General features: G+C 44.0%; 1 protein-coding gene across 3 annotated transcripts in view; it reads right to left on the bottom strand.

The window, feature by feature from the left end:
- The window catches only part of SIN3A (SIN3 transcription regulator family member A), a 36,312-nt gene that overhangs the window by 12,868 nt on the left and 3,691 nt on the right, over positions 1–19,753 (bottom strand). For 2 of the 3 annotated variants that reach the window (XM_061999339.1, XM_061999340.1), the window contains exons 2-11: positions 15,145–15,365; positions 13,347–13,523; positions 11,775–11,881; positions 11,025–11,307; positions 8,208–8,459; positions 7,520–7,672; positions 7,017–7,175; positions 5,624–5,713; positions 3,906–4,024; positions 1,626–1,836 (exon numbers count right to left, since the gene is read on the bottom strand). In XM_061999339.1, coding sequence (XP_061855323.1) covers positions 1,626–1,836; positions 3,906–4,024; positions 5,624–5,713; positions 7,017–7,175; positions 7,520–7,672; positions 8,208–8,459; positions 11,025–11,307; positions 11,775–11,881; positions 13,347–13,523; positions 15,145–15,333 — 1,740 coding nt within the window. In that variant the 5' untranslated portion in view covers positions 15,334–15,365. The remainder of the gene's footprint in view (positions 1–1,625; positions 1,837–3,905; positions 4,025–5,623; positions 5,714–7,016; positions 7,176–7,519; positions 7,673–8,207; positions 8,460–11,024; positions 11,308–11,774; positions 11,882–13,346; positions 13,524–15,144; positions 15,366–19,753) is intronic. The other variant, XM_061999341.1, reaches the window with a different exon arrangement.

Genomic DNA, 19,753 nt, shown 5'->3' with positions numbered 1-19,753 from the left:
TCTGTCCAGATCTCTCTGAAGAACCATACCTACCCAGCTTGGTGTCACTGGTGTATTTACTGAGGGTGCACTCACCCTCATCAAGGTCATTGATAAAGGTGTTAAACATCTCTCAAGGAGTGCAAGGATCAGAGACTACATTGTTCCAAACGGCAATCTCCTTGTTATTTGTTGTGGGTGCCACTGCTGACTGCAGGTCATCCAGGGAAGGGATTTCTGGGGCTCTCCTCTCTTTCAGTGAAGTCTTTTATTAACATGTTTATTACCTGGCCTTCAGCAAATCCTGATGACTCACCTCCAAAATATTGCTTTTAACACTGGTAAATTAACAGGATCAGCCAGTACCATTTCCACTTTGATCAAAAGGACTTTACAAGACATTCACAGAATATACTTTATCATGGAATCGTTACAGTTGCAAAATACCTTTAAGATCATCCAGTCCAACCACTAACCTCACACTGCCAAGTCCATCACTAAACTAAACTACACGCCTTAGCAACTCATCTATGTGCCTTTTAAATATCCCTACGGTGGTGACCTCACCACCTCCCTGGCCAGTCCACTCCAATGCTTAATAACCCTCTCACTGGAAAAGTTCTTCATAATGTCCAATCTAAATGTCCCCTAGAGCAACTTAAACCCATTTCCTCACGTTCTAACATTAAAGGATGCAATAAGTACATCTGATCCTGCAGCACTCTATTGGGAGACCAGCTTTGGCTCTTGACCAAAACAGCTGGTTCCCTGGAGGGAGACTATTTCTCAAAACAAGAAGTCTTCTTAGAATTTCAGGCAGAAAGGAAGAAGTATGTGAGGGTTATGTGGGAGAATCTATCTTTTAAAGGTGAACTATAGAGACCACTCTGAAAGCAGACTAAGTGGGAATTTGGGTAAGATGGAATTACACACCACCTCGTCAAGGATCTGAGATTACACGAAAACCATACAGAAAGCTAGTTTTGTTATTTTCTACTCAGAGCATTTAAGTTTGTGATCTTAATCTTCTTTTCACAGGTTATACTATATAAAACATCATAGGTATCTAATGCCCCTACATTTTACTTAAGCAGCTGCTCCCCAATGCTTCATGCAAGCCTTTCACAAGCACCACTGGAGAAGAGCTGATGCCACCATCAAACCCACGTGAGTATTGCAACTTCCAGTCAGCTACTAACACAATCTATTCCTAGATTGACGCCTTGCCCCATGCAATAGCTTCAGGACACAATCCAGACATTTGCAGGAGTGCCAAGTGCTCATTCACCACTAGGAACACCTGGGGTGTGCTCACCTCAGGCTCCGACTCATCCTCTGAAGATCTTGAGCCAGGATGGAATGCCCACACACACACACGGGTGCAGGAGCAGCACGGCTCTCGCTGGAGCAGTGCTGGTCAGGCAGCTGCCTGGCCCCAGCTCCATGCCCAGCACCAGTTCTGGGGTGCAGGCACCAGCACAACTCAGCTATACAAGTGCAGATGTGCCCCAACGTCTCCAGGGACCTTTTAAGTGTAGCACAGGGATACACAATAAACTCCCCGGCCTGCTCTTCTGTCCCACTCTCCCTTGCTGCATTCATCCCAGAAGGATGTTCCACACAGCTCCCACCTGTGAGCATCTTACCTCTTTACACAGCGGAGTCCGCCCCGTGCACTTGGGCTGCTGGTAGCTCTTTGGTAAGGCTCGGTAGCTGGAGCCCAGTCTTTTACAGGAGGCATAGTCTATCTCCATGGCAATCCCCTCGGTAGCCCGCTCCTTCGGATAAGTCTCCATATGAACAGACTCTTTATACCCCAGAAAGTTTTTAAACCAAGTGAATAATTCTGGGAATTTCCTAAAAATAAAACGAAGTGAAAAACTAGCTAAGTAGGAATCAACAGTTCTGAGCAATGGTGCTGAGACTACCACTGATTGCTACAGACAGACTGTGTCCAAGAATTATCACTCTGGTGAGACAGGACCCTCTCTGCTCAATCCACTTCCACAAAGCCCAGTCAAATAGGAAACAAGTACCTGTTTGTGGATCACGTAGTGGATTGCCGTCTCAGTGCAACTACAGTGCTTTACGATCATCCCCTCGTATTGCCAGGGATACAGAAACAAGCACTGATATATCCTCCCCAAGCCTTACAGGTACACTCCCCATGAGACAAGTGACAAGCAAGGAAGAGCAGCCAAAGCTTTCACTGCAGAAGCCGCACTCATTGCACAGTCACATCTGAGTCTCCCAAACTAACCCCACAGCAAACCCAGGCCAGATCCCTAGCCGTTTGCCAATGTTCTTAACCTTAAACCAGACCTTTCTAACAGCAGCAAGAGAATCAGAAAAACAATTCTGTAACTATATGGGAAAGGGTTTCAGTGCTGAGCAATCGTTTCTAACAGTGCTGCCTCCCCAGACTACATAGACCAGCACAAATGAGGAAGAAGCCTTTGCCTGCAAGGCCCAAGTTTGCCTGCTTGTAGAGAAAAGTTTTCCGAAGAATTTATTAGTCTGAAATACTGCATCTGTTCAGCTTCTCTTATCTTATGCAAAGCTCCAGCAAGATCAGGAGTTGCACTTTATACTGAGGCTAATTGAATCAGTGTTTATTTATTGCTTTTTCATTACACAGCAGAAGAGAACATCCGACTTCAGGATAAGAAAATTGTATGATACCTTTCCCAATACAGATATTCAGCTTTACAGCTAGGAGCACAGAGAGGAGACTGGAAAAAATCCAGAATTCTTTGTCAAACAGTTCACCTTTTCTAGCTAAAGGTAGCATCCTGTTGCTGCCTGACTAATTCCAGTGGAGCTACAGAGAATGGAAGCTCCTTAGGGCAGTTTCTTTGCACAGTAACTTGTGTAATGGGGTCCTGAACCCAATTTAGGTAGCTATTGCCTTCACCCTTGGAGCTTGAACCAGGAACTCAATTCACAGCAAGAAAGAACATTAATTTTGCTGCCCAGAGTTGATGAAACGATATGAGTTTTAGTTGATTAATACAGAATTCTTCTGTGCACTACTGGCAATCCTGGAAGTCATAATTCCTATTTAAACTATAGTATTCCTTATGAATTTTAGCTTCATGACAGAATTCAGTTGCTTTTTGCTCATTTGAAATTCTACTGAGATTATATCTTCACTCTTTTTTTAGGGGACATTTCCTATGTAATTAAACAGTCAATCTTTTCTCAAATGAGATAATCCATGATTCCAGAGCAAGAGACTGCAGTAACAGGCTGCTAAATAATTCCGTTTGCTCTTCTGAAAAAGGAAGAAACACAGCAAGCAGTACTGACACTGCTCTTAAATGCTGCCTGCCTGCCAAGATATAGCTAGGAATCCCTCTCTCATCTCCTCTTGGATAAGAAACAGAAGAGGGCAGTGCAGAAGGGCATGAAGTTGGAAAGAAAAGTTAAAAAGGGCCCTTATTGTCCAGTAAGGGACAAGTCTGAAAGCCTAAAGCACACGGCACCTACAGTGTCAGCCACTGAACGGCTTCCAAGAACTACCAGTTCTGCCCATACAGCAGCACATGGAACTTTTCCACCTTCATTCGTGATGCTCAGGCTAAGCTGGAGGGAACAGGAGACCAGAGAAGACTGTGTCACAGAAGCAAGGCAGTAATCATTCAGCACACAGACAATTAAACAGTGGCAGGCTTCCCAGAAAAAAGTCAAGCCGACAGTGGAGGAAGTGGGCAGCAGAGGGGTGCTCCATCTAAGATGTACTTTGTGGCCCAAGAAACCACCACCTGGCTCCCAGAGTGGCGTTCCTTCTCCACGCCACGCAACCACAGGAGATGCACTGCCCTCAACAACCACAAAGGTCAACGGTTCTTTCTTGTCTTCACAAAAGAAGCAAGACCAAGCGGATTAAACTTCTCATCTTGTGTAAGGAAATAGGCTCCACTTACCCCAGGAATGGAGACACGAGCTGTACAAGCTCAGCCCGGGAGATCACCTCCTGGTTGAAAATAACCAGGCAACGAAGGAAGTTTTCATATGCCTCTGTGCTACGCAGAGCTTTGCGGACCTTAGAGAGAGAAGAGCAAAACAGTTGCTGTTAGGGTTAGATCAAGCTGTGTTTGTTATCACTGTCCAGGAGACCTGGATTCATCATTGCACTTCCAATGATACACAGAGGTTACATGTGGAATGAAAACACAAATCATTAAGTATGTTAAGCACTGGCACAGACTGCCCAGGGAGGGTGTGGAGTCTCCTTCCTTGGAGGTCTTCAAGACCCACCTGGACATGTTCCTATGCCACCTGATCTAGGTGGACTTGCTTCTGATGGGGAGTTGGACTAGATGATCCCTAAAGGTCCCTTCCAACCCCTACCATTCTATGATTCTATGATGTTGAACAAAGGGTAACATGCCCCATACACTGGGCCAGATGAACAGATAGTGATATGAGCCAGTGCCGTGCTGCCTATGCCTGCAAGAAGGAGTTGCATGTGAAGAATCAAATCCCTCAAAGAATCCCTCAACAGCTGCATTAGGAAATGCTGGAATCGTGGAAACATCAGTCATAACTGCAGCACCACAAATGCACCCAGGCTACTTTTAAACACCAGAGAATATTGCAAGCAGGGCACAAGGGTAAGAGACCTGCACCTGGGTAATACTGCTGCAGCCTCCACCTGTGCTACAGCTTGGGTTGTCACAGACTAGCCAGCTTTAATAACCCTCATCTTCACAGTATGAAGAAACCAAATAATTCATCCCAACACCACTACCTTTCCCCTGAGAACAGTAAGCTTCTACACATCAAATGGAGATCTATCATCATGAAGGTATTCGTCATTACGGTTATAATTCTACAGTAGGGATTTCTAGGTTTACTCATGTTAACATCTACACATCCTCTGATCAAGAGATTAGCTCCCTGTTACCATTAGCTGGTCTGCAGCAGGCTGCAAAATGCACCACATCATCAGGGAGCAACCAAGACTTTCATCAACACATGAATATTACTTAAAAGGCTTGTTTACATTCACTATATGCTCCCCTCCAAGCCATAAGGAAACGGATGGACATTGTAGGGAAGACACCAAAGTATCACTTGGAAAATTCCAACACATCCTTCATTTGTTCTGTGTGGTAAACCAGCAACAGGTAACAACTGTGCAATTCATTAGATTCATCTCTCAGGGAAAAAAAGCCAAAACAAAACCACAAAATCAAAATCCATCATGGACAGGAATGAGCTGCTTTGTGAGCTGAGGTCCCACACTGCAGGCAGCTGGTTGTAGAAGGGTATAGCAAGCTGTGCCAACACAGTAAGACACGCCACACACATCATCGCTCCTGCTGGCATTTCAGCAAGGTGAAACAAAATTTGGAATGTGCATTACAGGAAAAAAAAAATAAACATTCCTGCAAATAAACTGCATCAGCAGCAGGTGAAAAGCTGGAGAATGACACAAGTATACACATAAAAAAAAGATCACCAGTCTTAAAGATGGATCTGACTTAGAGGTCGTGTGATATATCTGAGGTCAAGCTGACAAATGTTATCAGGGTGGTATATGCATCATGTACTTCCCTGTGATAAAAGTCTGGATGTATGTACACTAGGGCCATAAACCAGTGATGCCTGGCAGCTTTCTCTCAATCTTGCTCCTCACCTTCTCAAAGAAGAGAGATTCTGTCCCCACACCATGTTTGCTGGCTTCTGCCAAAGACTGGTCTTTTAAACCAAGCAGCTTCGGTTTCTTCTGTCAACAAAAAAAAACAAGGAAAAAGGGAAGAAAAAAAAAAAGAGCTGTTCAGCAGAGCAACTTATCATATTTTCTCATAACTTGTCATTATTTATCACACAAGGGCTTCAGCTTCTTGACCCTACCATTTGCTTTCAAATGAAAGAAAGGTGGCTGTTTTGGAAGGAAACTTGTAAGAAAGTGTGTGTCACAATTAGTCTGTTAAAGGTTAATCCCTAGCATAGAATTCCAAATACTTTGAATACACTGTTGCATCCTTTTCTGTAACTAGTTGATTGAAACAGCCACACTACAGTGTATTTCATTTTTTAACTACTTTGAAAATGTACCAAAATAAATCTGTGTTTTCCAATCACTCAGCTCTTTAAATCATGCATTTCCCTAAAATTATCATATATTTTTCTCTCTCATATTCTACAGCAAGATCCTTTCTTTTCCCCATACCAGCACTGCACTCTACACCCTCAGAAAGAATGAAAGCTGGCTCCAAAATGTGCCTTATTTTGCTGCCCTTTATTTGAAGGGGAGGAGAATGGCCAGAAGTAAATCACTGGATGTAAATGACATGGTTATATCTCCATCACAAAGTAAGATACACCATCTTTAAATAAAGCAGGCAAACTTCTCCTTAGTGCACAAACACTAAGCCACCCGGCCACAGGACAATTTGTCTTGCACTACAAAGCTTCACTCTCTCAAAACATGCATCATTTGAAAAGTGCAAATTTTGCTAAGAGAATAATAATTTATCACTGTATTGTAAAGTTAATCGTAGGAAAGATGAGCAAACACAATTCCACTCTATCTGCTCCAAGTTCTACTACAACAAAGCTTTCAGGCACACTTTTATCCGTCCCTTAGCTTATCTTCCCACACACCTTAGAAACACATCTGCAAATTATGAACAAATCTATTTAATGTCTTTATTAATCCTTTTGCCCCCCTCACCCTCCATCTCCCCCTCATCACCAAACACTGCTTTATTCACCAGTAAGATTACTCCCATGCATTTTGCAGCATCCTAATGAAGTGGGGAAAGCCCTATTTTTCCCAAGCTAGTAAAGTAACCATGCGCCCCCTCAGGTATGGATAATACCAGCAGTTTACGAAAAACCAGACACATAGCCTTGTGCTTAGAGACAAGGACTTCAAAAAGTTTCCTTCAGAGGCAGCATTGGTTTCTGTGTTCTCAGGCTGCATCCTATGCTACAAAAATCACACAGATGCATAAAACACGCAAAGCTCTGCAACAGCCTCCTGGGAAAACTGGGGCTGCTGCAGGTGCAGCACATGCTCTTACCTTCACTGGCGGGGTTGCTCCAGTCCCCGAGTGCCGTCGGATCTGACAGCCATTCTGGTTGGGTCTTTGCTGTTTGTTGTTGAGCTGCGGCTTCTTCACTGTGCCACCGTGATCATTTCTTACCGATTCCACTTTCTCTGCAGTTGTCTTACTTAACAGCTTATTTAGAGACAAACCCACAAGATGTTAGAGCAGAGTTCTACACATCCAGGCAGAAAAAAAATACGTCTACTCCTCCTAGCTCTAGATGACCAATATATTTCAGTGCTGCTATTGCAGTCTTACAACAATCCTTTTAGGCAAAGAGATTGTATTTAGAAGACAATTTATGGCCAGAAAACAGAGTCTATTACTCTAAACCCCTTCCCACGCTCAGTAAAGGATCACTCCAAAAATGTCCCTAAGGAACAAACAGCAAAGGGACTTTTTTCTGAATTCCAGATACATACAGAATAGCTTTCTACTAGGTATTTCAGCTCTAGTCTATCTTCCAGACAACTCACCACGGAGCTGTTGGCATCAGGCAGGAACTGTCCGAACTCTGAGAGCAGATCCTCCTGGTTCTTGAAGAGGCGAGCCACCTGCGCGTACACTTCCTGCTCGGTCAGCGCTGGCGTGTAGTTTCCTCCTGCCTCCTTGGCATTGCGCTGCTCTTTCTGTCATAGGAAAGAGCAGAAGCATCAGAGGGAAGGACACACAACTATTTAAGTGATATAGATAGAAAAAAACCCTCTGTGATATAAAGAATGAAACAGCAAGGGACTCAGCATCTCAGGTAAAGAATCATGCCATGTTAACAGTATGATTCTTATATATAATAAATATACTATAAATACATACTAAATGTCCAACTGGCCCTGGACTAGTGGGACACTGATCAAGGAAATGGTTCCTTTACTGTTAACATAGCAGTATGGCAGCGTTGTCTTTTCCTGATCCACACTCATGAAAAAATGCCAAATACAATTTTTAAAAAGGCATTTCAGACACTTGCAAACAAAGATCATGGACTGAAATCATCTATTATTTCATCCTGCTACATTATCTTCTAATTTGTCAGAGTTGTGCATAGCTTGCTGGTTAATGCTAATCCAGCAGAAGACCGAAATGCAAGTCTTGGACAGACACAATTAGCTCCCCAAGGAGCTAAATAACCATACCTATACTGCAACCTGTGTTGCTAACACTCACTTGATATGTATGGAGGATCTCCAGGAAGGCTTTGTAGATGTCTGGCTGTCCCTGGAAGCGGTTCTTGATCTTGTTGACGTAGTTGATGGCATGATTGAACTCAACGGGCTGATTGTTCTGCAGGGATGGTGTGGTTCCCAGAGAGATTGTCACAGGTGTATGAGGTTGGACCGGTGGCGAGCGCGGTGACGCATACGGTGGAATTGGGGGAGTCTGCTGGCTGGCAGGAGTATGTGCCTGCAACTGCGATGGCTAAGAAGAAAAGAAGTCGTGTTAGAAATCAGTAAGACTCCTTCATGTTTGGAATAAAGGCACCTTTATTTGACTTGTGGACTCTATCCAGAGGAAACAACCCAGAACACAGCTGTTTCTGATGCCAACAATGGAAAAACATGGATTCAGTAGATACCTCTGAGCTGGAATACCACAACTGGATGCAATCTCCTGCTACCACATCCAGTCAAATAACCTCTTCCCATATACTGGTCCTGGATGACTTTTGCTGCACTTCCTTAAAGGACTGGTCTTTTTAAACTGCTGCTAAACAATTATTGCCTTTGCAGGTCTAGAGAATTTAACAGGTTTTTTTATAACCTGAAAATTTCCTAGTGGCTATGCAGGAACTGCCGGCAAGAGTCAAAATTAAGCACCATTTCAGAGGAAGACTTGGGTTTTAAAGATTAATGGAAATACAAATACAGGTAGACTAAGCAGAAGAAAACTATTATCCAGAGGAAATAAACTGATAAATATTTAGTAGGCCGGTAGAGTGAAGACAAAACACCCTGACCAACTGTTACTAACAGGTGATTTTCTTTGCCATTGTTTGGACAAAATCACTGTGACAGTGAGGGAGCTCTGGCACAGGCTGGCCAGAGAGGCTGCGGAGTCTCCTCTGGAGGTCTTCAAAACCCATCTGGATGTGTTCCTGTGTGACCTGAGCTCAATGAATCCATTTTTAGCAGAGGGGGTTGGACTAGATGATCTCTAAAGTTCCCTTCCAATCTCTACCATTCTGTGATTAAATCTGACAAGACACATGTAGTATCTCAAAAATTTACCACTGGCCAAATGTACAGGTATGGCTCACTCCAACACTGTACTCCATTCTGACCCTAAGTGAAGAAACCAGGGGCAACTAAAAGGCAAACCTAAAGGCAACTGTAAGGCAACAGAAGTGGAATTTCTTTCAATGTTGAGACAAAGAGCAGGCATATAAGGCTCTCAGAGTAATTAATTCTTTTGAATACTTAACTAGATAGATCAATACCTATCAGCCACAGAAAATTTGGCAGAAGTTTCGAGGTGGCCATTTTAAATGGAAATGGAAGTACTCAATCCTCTCACCTTTCAAACTTCCAATCTTGTATTGCACAGAGTTGTCACAACCAACAGCGTAGATAATTGTCTTAGGATGGCCAGAAGCACCTTGTTACAAGATCCTGCCTTGCTTACCCACAGCTTCACTCATCTGGTAGGAAAATCTAGCGTGTCCCTCAGGTTCATTTTAAAGCTTCAGCAAAAATAGTTCGCCTTTTTGCAGGTTGATGGGGAGAAAACCACAGCCCGAGGTGATGAGAAAGAGACAGGTAGTCCTTCACTGAGAGCATGTACTACTTGTTCAGAAAAATGCTTTGAAACCTGACACAGATAAGTTAATTCTAGAAAGCCTCAGCTTTGCAGTTTTCAGATTTACGAATCTTTTTGCATGCTTTTGTTTGCCATTTCTGAACATGAGGTTGCAAGTCTCACCACTGTTTGTCATCTAATTGCCATATTTTAAATTTTGCTGCTTTCTAGCTACATATTCCACCCTCCTCTCCCTTTTTTTTTTCTTCTCCGGACAATTGTTATCTAATTGTGCAGTTTAGAGGTTAACCTTTGAAACTTTGGGGATTCTTTCCCTCCCTAAGGCTCTCAAATCTTTCCACACTTTGAGGCTAAAATACATAGTATTTTATCTACAATAGCCCCTCAAATGCTTATTAGCCTACACTTTTCCAATCCTATAAAATGCACCCAATGGACAGTGGCACCTGGATTACATCTAAAAAAAGAATAAAATTCCCTTTGTTATTGAAAGGTCTCAGTTCCAGGTGCAGAAACTGATATCTAAAGGCAACATCATCTTCATTTTGCCTGAAGTCTTACACATCAGATTTTTCAAGTAACTCCTGCACCCATCCAGCCAATGGCTGAACTAGACCCTTTCCCAAAAGACATGCAGTCTGAAAACAAAACTTCAAGCAGTGCAGAATCTACCACAGAACAAATCAAGCTCCTCTAAAGGCTTAATTGCCCCAAGCATTTGAAACTACACACACACCTTCACCCCAAGAGCAACATCTCTATCACAGCCTATATTTTATGAGGAATTTCTTAGGATTTCAGTTATTCTGAGATAATATACACAGAAACAGGCAGTTCAATGTGTGCCCAGTGCTTTAACTATTAAGGCCTTCTCACAAAGTTAAATGCACTTCAGGCATGTTTTTCCTGGGGCTGCTGGATCACCCCCTGAATAACGCAAGTACACTTTACCAGATGCTCTGAGCACCTTTCAGTTCCCCACTGAAAGTAACAAGGCTTTTCCAAATCCTTAAGGCGGCTTACTTGAATTATTGTAAACTCAACTGGGATGCATCTTGAAGTTTGAAAAGGTGAAACTAATCCTGCAGTGCAAGCACAACACCTGCAGCTTCCCAAATAGAATGAAAAAGCAGTGTGGGGGTTCCTTTTTCACTCTCTAGCTCCACAGCAGTTTCAGCTGGAGGCAGCAGGACACTTGTGTTATCAAAGTCATTTGAAGACTCTCACCTTACTGATTTTGGCAGGAGGCGGCTGCGGCGCCGGCTGTGCTGGTGTTGGGGTTGATTGCACCGAGGGCTGCGAGGGATGCTGTGGCTGAGGCTGTGCCTGGGGCTGCAAGCCATGAGTGGGGATCTGGTGAACCTGCCCTGGTGTAGTCACGTTCACCATATCATTTGTCTGCACCTCGATCTTGTAACCAGGTGGCAAGAAGGTGTTGAAACCCATGATCAAGTCTGGGTGGCCTTTGAAGAGCTGCGATACGCGGCTGATCACTCCCGGAGTGTCAATACTGCAGAAGGAACCAGATCAACATGTCACAATCCTCCAGGACCCTTTCAGTGGTACACTGAGCTCTCCACGCAAGAATCTCCCACTAGCATTTTTTTATCATCTCTAACGTACAAAATGAAGCTAATCTGAGTCCTGTAAACATGTTACTGAACTTGAGATATTAGAATTACTTTGCTAGCCCTGGTAGCATTTTACATCTACAAGATCTAGTCCCAAGTCTGACCATTATTAATGGGCAGACAACCAGACAGCCAGATGAATCAGCTATCAAGGCTGAACTTGTGAACTCCTGCTCTAAGCAGAGCTTTAGTAGAAATGATGCATTCAACTTTTAGAAGAGATAGTGCCTGCTTTTCCACTACTGTTAGAGGTGTGTTACTCTACATATGGAAGGATGGAATTCATCTCTTTCTCTGTGCTCCCACAGAGAAATCCAGAAGGAAGAAGCAAAATGCAGCTTGTTACCTTTGAGATTTAAATTCCTTCATAATATCCAAGAAGTCATTGTAGACCTGTGGCTGGCTACCAAACTGCAGCTTCACCTGGTCAAGATAAGACAATGCATCCTCCACCTGGGGACAGAACAGACAGGTTATATTAGCAGAGAAGATCTTATTTCACCTCCATTGTTCTGCAAATTGCATATTATTTGAAAACACAGCTGTTAGCCCTGAGCCGGGGCAGGGAATTAAAGAGCAAAGAGATTGTCAGTCTGGTTAGCATACTATCAGCACCATTCAAACAAGAGATACTCACTCCCCAGTCCTGACTCACGGGACAAAACTACACCAAAAAGAAACAAAAAGGGGGAAAAAAGCAACACAGATCAGCAGAATAACTCAAAGGGAATGAAAGAAAAAAAAAATCAACCAAAAACCTCGTCATCCATATTTACCATCACTGAAGTGACTGCTAGGATAAACAGAACTAGACTGAGTATTCTTCCTCCATTTCTATGTGGAAATTATTATGGAAGGCTAAGAATAAGCAGAAAGTGGAACTGACATATTCGGTGTAGTAGATGTCTGCCAGGTACACACTTGCACTTTTTTCTATGAGCCAGACATTTCAGTTTGACATCTAAGGATTTTGAAAATGGCAACTGTGGGTGGTAAATTGTTTTACACCTCAAACAGCAAAAACTTTATGCACCATTCGTGTACCAACATCCAATTTTCAGATGTACTGAAGAAACTAAAGCAAGAGCTCTGGGTTCCTATGACGTCCAACAGCCAGGGCACAAGCTCCTCAGATTCAAGAACTACAAACAAAGCCTCTACTTTTGTCTGAAATTAAACAACAGCAAAGCAAGACAGACCATTACATACAGCCCTGATCTTGCATCGGCAGAGCATTTGCCACCAGCTTCACTGGGAGAGAGAACCACACATTACGGAACCATTTTCAGAGGTATCAGGAAATGAAGTGTCCTACATCCTGCAAAAGGAAAGGGCCTCTCACCCAACAAGGCAGTGGGTTCCACCAAAACTGGAAAAGACGTGCACCGTATGTGGAAGAGATGGAGAAATAGGCAGCAATTCATATATCCGTGGCGTTCTTGCTAGAGCTGAACCAAATGTAGCTGCTTAAATGGCTTATTTTTGGTGGTGTTCTCTCTTTTTAAAGGATTTTACAGCACATAATCCAAGAATAGAGCCTTTCTTACTCCCAAATTACTCCCACACAACCACCCACATAAGCCATGTGTTCAGAAAAGCACCAAATGTTTTGGCAATTTAACCCATTCGTACGAATACTCTGATCGATACTTCTTCCTCTTCCTTCCTGCCCCTGATTGTATCATAGCAAATCCATTCATTACAGTACTTGAAACAACAGGGTTTCATCAGCAAGAGAAGTCCGTTTCTGCATTCAATAGTCTTCCAAACAGAAAAGCATCTAAGTCTTGTCAAGAAAGCATTTGGGAGGTCACCAGTTGGCTTTGCAGGGAGCATTTCTCTGCCTAGCTAACAGAAAAAGGCCATTGGCTTGCCAAAGACTTAGCCAGGTTGGTTTCCTTAAGGCAGCAATGCTTACCTTGAGCCTCTGGAACTGCTGCTGGCCCTGCACGGGCACGGCAGGCGGGGTGGGGTGAGCGTGGCTCTGCACCACCTGGCTCCCGTGGGGCTGCACCGGCGTGGGGTGGTGGTGGCCACTGTGGACAGCTGCAATGGCGGGCCCGTGGCTGCCCGAGCTCTGCGGTATGGCCGACACCTGGCAAGGCAAAGAGGAGCTCACGGGTGGCTGCAGCACCGCAGCCACCTCTGCTCGCTGTGCGGGCCCTGAGCAACAGCAGCCTTCCTGGACCCAGGCACACAAGTACAGTTTTAAAGAAGCAGGACACAGTCAATTTGACCTTTAACCATGACTGCTAACAACCTCGCTCAAAAAAAAAATCCCTTGTTTTCTTCAACAACGACCCAGAGAGACGTAAAAATGAAGCAAGACAACTCTCATCCTATACTCCAAATATAAGAGGGCCTTCTCCTCAAACACATTACAAATGCAGGCTCCCTCCAGCCTGCACACTTATTGGATGTCTAGTCACTAACACTGACATAAAGACTTGCAAAAAGGGCATAAAATGGGATTTTTAGTCTGACAAGAGTCAAGGTTCTCTTTTCTCTGACACTTACATATCACAAGCAATGAATGAGTCTTTACGAGCTTCTATACTCCTGTCATTCAGTTTGAGCATGATAAGTCAAATTGTGTCTCTCTGGCCCTAGCAGACTCAGGAGAAAACTCCGCTTGGTATCTCCCCTAAAATAAACAGGGGAAGGAACAGAAGGCATACACTTTTTAGGGCTCCTTCACACATTAAACCCAAAAAGTTTCAATTTGTAAAATGCATTAAAAGATCTTTTAAAATGTTTTTAAAGTAAATTACTTTTCTTTTTCCACAAACTTAGTTTTCCATTCAAGCCTGTTTTAGATGGGATACACTTTTCCGAATCCTTCTCATGAACATATAACGATTTGCTTGCTGGTCCATCCAAGTTCTTTTTTGGAAGGATTGCCAGCATCAACACACCCTCTTCCAGGCCTTGCAAGTGTCTGCCTACAGGCCCTTCAGCTCTGCAGCTGCTACTATCAGTGTGAACATCCCTTCTGCAGGAGTAAGGAAAAAGTTGTGTGTAAAATTAGGCACTAGACAGGGAGAGCAGTTCATGAGCAACAGAAGCATGGAAGATGCAACATGCCAAAAATATGAGAGAGCCAAGTAATACAGGAAAGGTCTTTCCCTGGTCTTGCACCAGAAGGTATCTCCAGTGCACTCCTAAAGTACACTTTTTTCCTCTCCCTAGCTGACAGGTCCTTACAAAGGAGGCAAGTGAGGGGAAAGTGCTGAACCAGTCTGGGGTCATGTTTTCTGAAACATTTCAATTTTCCTGAAAGTCTCCAGTCTGATCTGAGCCAGTCTGTTTGAGTATCACTCAGGATGTTATATGCCTAGGACAGAGGTAGCATATGAACAAATCTTTTCCCAGTGAAAAAAAAAAAAGAGAAAAATCCCTACACACTCTTGCCTCTTAAGATTCAGAGACCACAGTCTGAGAGAGTCATTAAAAGAATTGTCTTGAAAAAAAAGCCAAGTCACATCACATTTGTTTAGGTGACTCTGAAGTGACGGAAGCAGATAGTTCTAAAGTAAGTATTTAAAACAAGATGTATAACATGCACATTGTCCAGTCCTGGGTTTTCTTTAGGAAACTCTGGTTCCCCAAATAAAACCTTGTCTGCAATACAGAATACTACTGTGAAAGGACCCAGTGCTGGCTGGTCACGCCGCAGGACTGCAGCCAAGACACGGCAAAGGGCCGAGCACACTCACCTGGTAGCTGGGAGTGACTGAGTACTGAATGCCCGTGGCAGACTGCATGGTGTCTGAGACTGCCTCATACACTGGCGGTGCTGGGGCGAGCACGCGGTGCTGGTGCTGGAAAGCTTCTGTGCTGCTGGTGAGACGTCTCTGCTGCGACGCGTACACGGGTGACTCCTGCTCATCCAATCGCCGCTTCATTCTGAACTCATGCTCAGGAAGCACTACAAAACCTGTGAAAAACAGACCAATTGACAAAGGCGATTGATTCCCCGCTCCCTGCCAGCACCACGGATGTCAAGTTCACCAGGAGCAGGTAGGCCAAGTTCCCGCCAATTCATTTAGGTTACTGATATCCCGAGATAGTAAGGTGGAATTAAGATGCAGCTTTCTGCATGAAATACACATCGTGTTTTATCACAAAAAATATCCCAGCCTTACTGTTGGGAACAGACTGCTTAAAAGTTCACAATTTCTTCAGTCTCACTTAAAGGACGCTGCTCACATGGGCATCTTAAGCACATACAGATCCTGAGCAGCACGAAGCTCGTTGAATGTGGTATTTGAATACAGCAAACTGAGGGAGAGTGCTTTACCTACACACAGCCTGGACAAAGCTGCCTACATTGAAAGCAGAAAGTCTCTCAGAGAGTCCAGGCAGGATGACAGGCACCTGTGACAGACACTTTAAAAATGTGAAAGGGAGAAGAAGAGATTTTGAAATCACTTGCAAAGCCCCAAAAGAAAGTGTTCTCCACTTAACACATATAGGACACACGCAGCCTCAGTGAAACCCACAGACCCGCTACCAGGAGTATTTTGGATGCCACTCGGCCATGATCTCCCAGCACCAGGGCCCCACTCACCAGTCTGAGCCACAGAGCACAGATGGGAGCAGCTTAAGTGGGCATGGCGGCTGGCACCCAGCGGCTGACAGCCAGCAGGCCAGTCAGGGATGCCAGCCACCACTACCCAGCATCTCTCCCACATCTCTGGCATTGTTCCCTCTCCCAACACACAGTCATGTTTCCTGCCCCACTCTAAGTTGTCTTTATGCAACTTCAGTTTACTTCAAATCTGACGGGTCATTTGCCACTATCCTGCTCCTAAAAGTGTAATGAATTCCTCACTCTGAACTACTCACCTACTCTTCTTCTGCAAGTAAATTCCAGTGCTGTTTTCTAGGCATTGACAGTTATTGCCATCCTTGAAATGTTATCTGCTGTTCATCAAACCATTGGGTGCTCAAAAGAATACGCAGCCTATTAAGGTATTTGAGGGACAGAGGAAAATCCACCTTCTTTAGCCTCTAATTCCTCAGGAGCTCTCAAAAGCAAGTCTTTTTCAGCTCCAGTACAGTTAAACACATTCATTGCTAATGTGGACACACGGATAAACAAGAGGGAACAAAGTTCTCCGAGAATATGGTACTACAGTCAACTAAGCCAATCCTCATCTACCAAGTGAGGACAGTTCTTCACAGCCTAAAACTGACATTTACCAAATAACCCAAAGACCATTCACTGATGTGTCTCAGTGACCGTCAAATATGTAAATGGGAACTGGTAGGTGAGAGGTTTAGAATAGATCAAGGTGAGCTTGGAAGCACAGGCTTTGTGAAACCAAATGTTTTCCCCTCAGTGTCCCCCTCTGCTAGTTTCTCCTTTCACTTGGAGGGAGTAGGACAAGAAGGAAGATGACTTCATTTGTTTTTGAAGTTGCTCTTCAAGTTTAACCTCTCAGAAGACAGTCCCTTATCAGGTCCCCAAAGCACCCGGCAGGTAGAAGACAGCTGGCAGAGGAGCACTCCTCACCCAAGTAAAAGAGAAAGCTTGCTACCTGGATCTTACTTACAAGTTACAAATCCTAAATATGCCTGACCTGCAGTACACACTCAGAAAGCAGAGGAGCACACTCCAGAAGCATATTTTGCTAATGGTGCCTACACTGGCTGTCTTTTCATTCTGCTGGTCTCTGCTGAGAAATGAAGAGCCAGGCAGGTTAACTTGGAGCTACTCCCCTAAAGAACAGCCCGCATTTAGCTCTGGAAAAAGGTACAGTTTTATAGTAATAGGGCTGGAACTAAACAGAGAAACACCAGCAAATCTGGCCATACACCATCATCCTGTGAGCAGAGCTAGCCAGGATTTTGCATGACAACGTTTGACTGCATGAGTAAAGTCTGGGCAAAGCTTTGGTGGCATCTATCTATAACCCACTCACCAACCTCGATATCCTTCTGCTTGAAACACTGGTACTCCAGCCAGTCCTTCTGCTTTCTTCTCACCTCCCAGGCTAGTTTGCCCCTTATCCTCTCTACAGTGCAACAGTTTCCTTTCCATACAGAAGCAACCACTAGCTGCTGGTTTGCAGCTACATACACACAAGGTCCTCAAAGCAGTAACATTCTCCAAAAAACATTCACATGTGATTTGCTATCAAGAAGTAAAACATCTCCAGCATCTCTAACACACAGTCTGCAATTGCAATAAGGGGGGCATGTGCATATGTGTACATATATATATGTATATGTGTATGTGTATATGTGTGTGTATATATATATATGTATATATATATGTATACATGTACACTGAATATGGTGTGGCAGCTGTTAAGTGTCCTGGCCTTGTATCTCACCCGCCAAAGCAACACTCCACATTTGTCGCTTTGGATGGACTAACCAACATTTAAAGCTTAGGCTGTTTGAGGACAAGATGGCTGGAAGACTCATCTGCCCTTATGAGGATTAAAATGCCACTTTAGGGTGACCATGAGCCTTTTTCTAGTGGAGCCACCAAACACTTCAGCCCTGTGAGGCCATGGAAACTGTGGCAGTGCAGAGGATACATTACCACAGACATACCAGCAGCCTGAACACCCGTTTCTGAGGCTCCCGATTCTCACAGACCAAGTGAGCAATCTTTCAGAAACCTAGCTTACAGTATGGTCCACATTAAAACTTCTGTTTAGCAAAACTTGTTCTTGTAGGTTTTTCTTCCCTCTGAATTCTCTTCATGTCCACAGAGCTTGGATTCTGCTTCTATCCAAGCACTGTACCTGCTTCAACTTTAAATTTGCATATTATAGTCAATATATAGAGAGAGAATCAGTATCATAGTCAATAGTATTAGTCAATCTTCCTAGCTAACACCTTGCTAAACTCCTACTTAGGGTCTGCATCCGCGGTGCCAGAGTGGCTTGCAGCAGACCACCACTTAACAAGATTACTAATTCACAGGTTTATTTAATCCTAGCAGAGGGGTGATCTTGATAACTCTGCTGTGCCTCGGTAAGGACTAGTGACGTTAACTCTGTGCACCCACCATCACCAAAACACCATGGAAAGGGGAGAGCACTGAGGGGTGAGCAAACCAGCACCAGAGCAGAAACCGGTCTGTGTCTTGCAGAAGAAAACATGAATGCATTTTGGGAGCATTCAGCATCATGTCCTCACTGAGCTCACCTCGATCTAGCATCTCCCAAGGACTCTCTCCATTCAAAAGATAGATCTGTTGTGCAGCAAGTCCTATCCCTCCTACAGCACACCAGAGAGCTGATAAGGAAAAAAGGCTGTGATGAAACTCAAGACTAGACATGTCCTTTTAAACTGATTTAGCCGAAACCTGCTGCTCAAAAGGGCAGTTCCACCCACTTCCACCCTCTGTGACAACCAATTTATTTCAGCATCCTCACTGATGCCAAAGCCTAGCTACTGTGGAAAGGTATTTTGAGGATAAATATACAATTGCAATCAGCAGTGTCAAAGATTTGTAGCAGTTATTTGTCCTCCCTGTAACAACACTGCCAACAGTACTATGCTTATGTTGTCTTCTCAGAAATGAAGCACATACCTCTGGCATCCCTTTGCAGACTTTGACTCAATATGCAGAAAGCTCCAATTCAAGTCACATCATCTGCAATCTTAATTTGGGGGTGGAAAAAAAAAAAAGCCCCAAAAATAAAGCAAAGATTGCACAAGACTGAAAGCAAGTCACAAACTTCAAGTACTTTCCTTCGTTAAAACAATTAACATGAGGTCCATAGGAGAGCTTAGCAATAACTGAACAGACCAAGTCCCACTCTGTGTAGTTCATGGAGAATTGCATCCCCTTTCCCCAGCATCATTTCTACCCAAACTACCTTTTCATTTCAGTTAGAGGACACAACACGCTGCCTACAAAAGGATGAAAACTGTATTTTTGTTTTTCTCTTCTGAGGTTTTTGGTGTTTCCCTTTGCAGAGAAAGGGCACCATGTAGGAATACCCCTCTGATCTTCCCACCCATGCCATCTCCCAGCTCACCAGCTTTGCTGGTGCATCAGGCAGAGGTACCACAAACCCACACAAGATCCTCGGCTGGTAAAGTAAGAAAAATAAAATTAAAGGTAGGTTGCATCTTTGTAACACCACCAGAATTATGCAATCCTACCCTGCCAACCTCACCAGCGGATTTCCCCATCCATCTGCCTCACATAAGCCAGTGGGACCGATAACCGTAAGTGGAGCGCATCCCTTCCCTCTGGTACCATGGAGGGGAGCAGAGCGGCAGCGCTGACACAGAAAGAGAAGGAACAAAGCAGGGATGAGGCTGGATTCAGCTGGTGGAACATCACCCAGATCC

The sequence above is a fragment of the Colius striatus genome, chromosome 7 (assembly GCF_028858725.1).
Source record: "Colius striatus isolate bColStr4 chromosome 7, bColStr4.1.hap1, whole genome shotgun sequence".
NCBI classification, from domain to species: domain Eukaryota; kingdom Metazoa; phylum Chordata; class Aves; order Coliiformes; family Coliidae; genus Colius; species Colius striatus.
The sequence above is the reverse complement of the archived record's forward strand: the minus strand, read 5'-3'. Positions and strand labels throughout refer to the sequence as shown.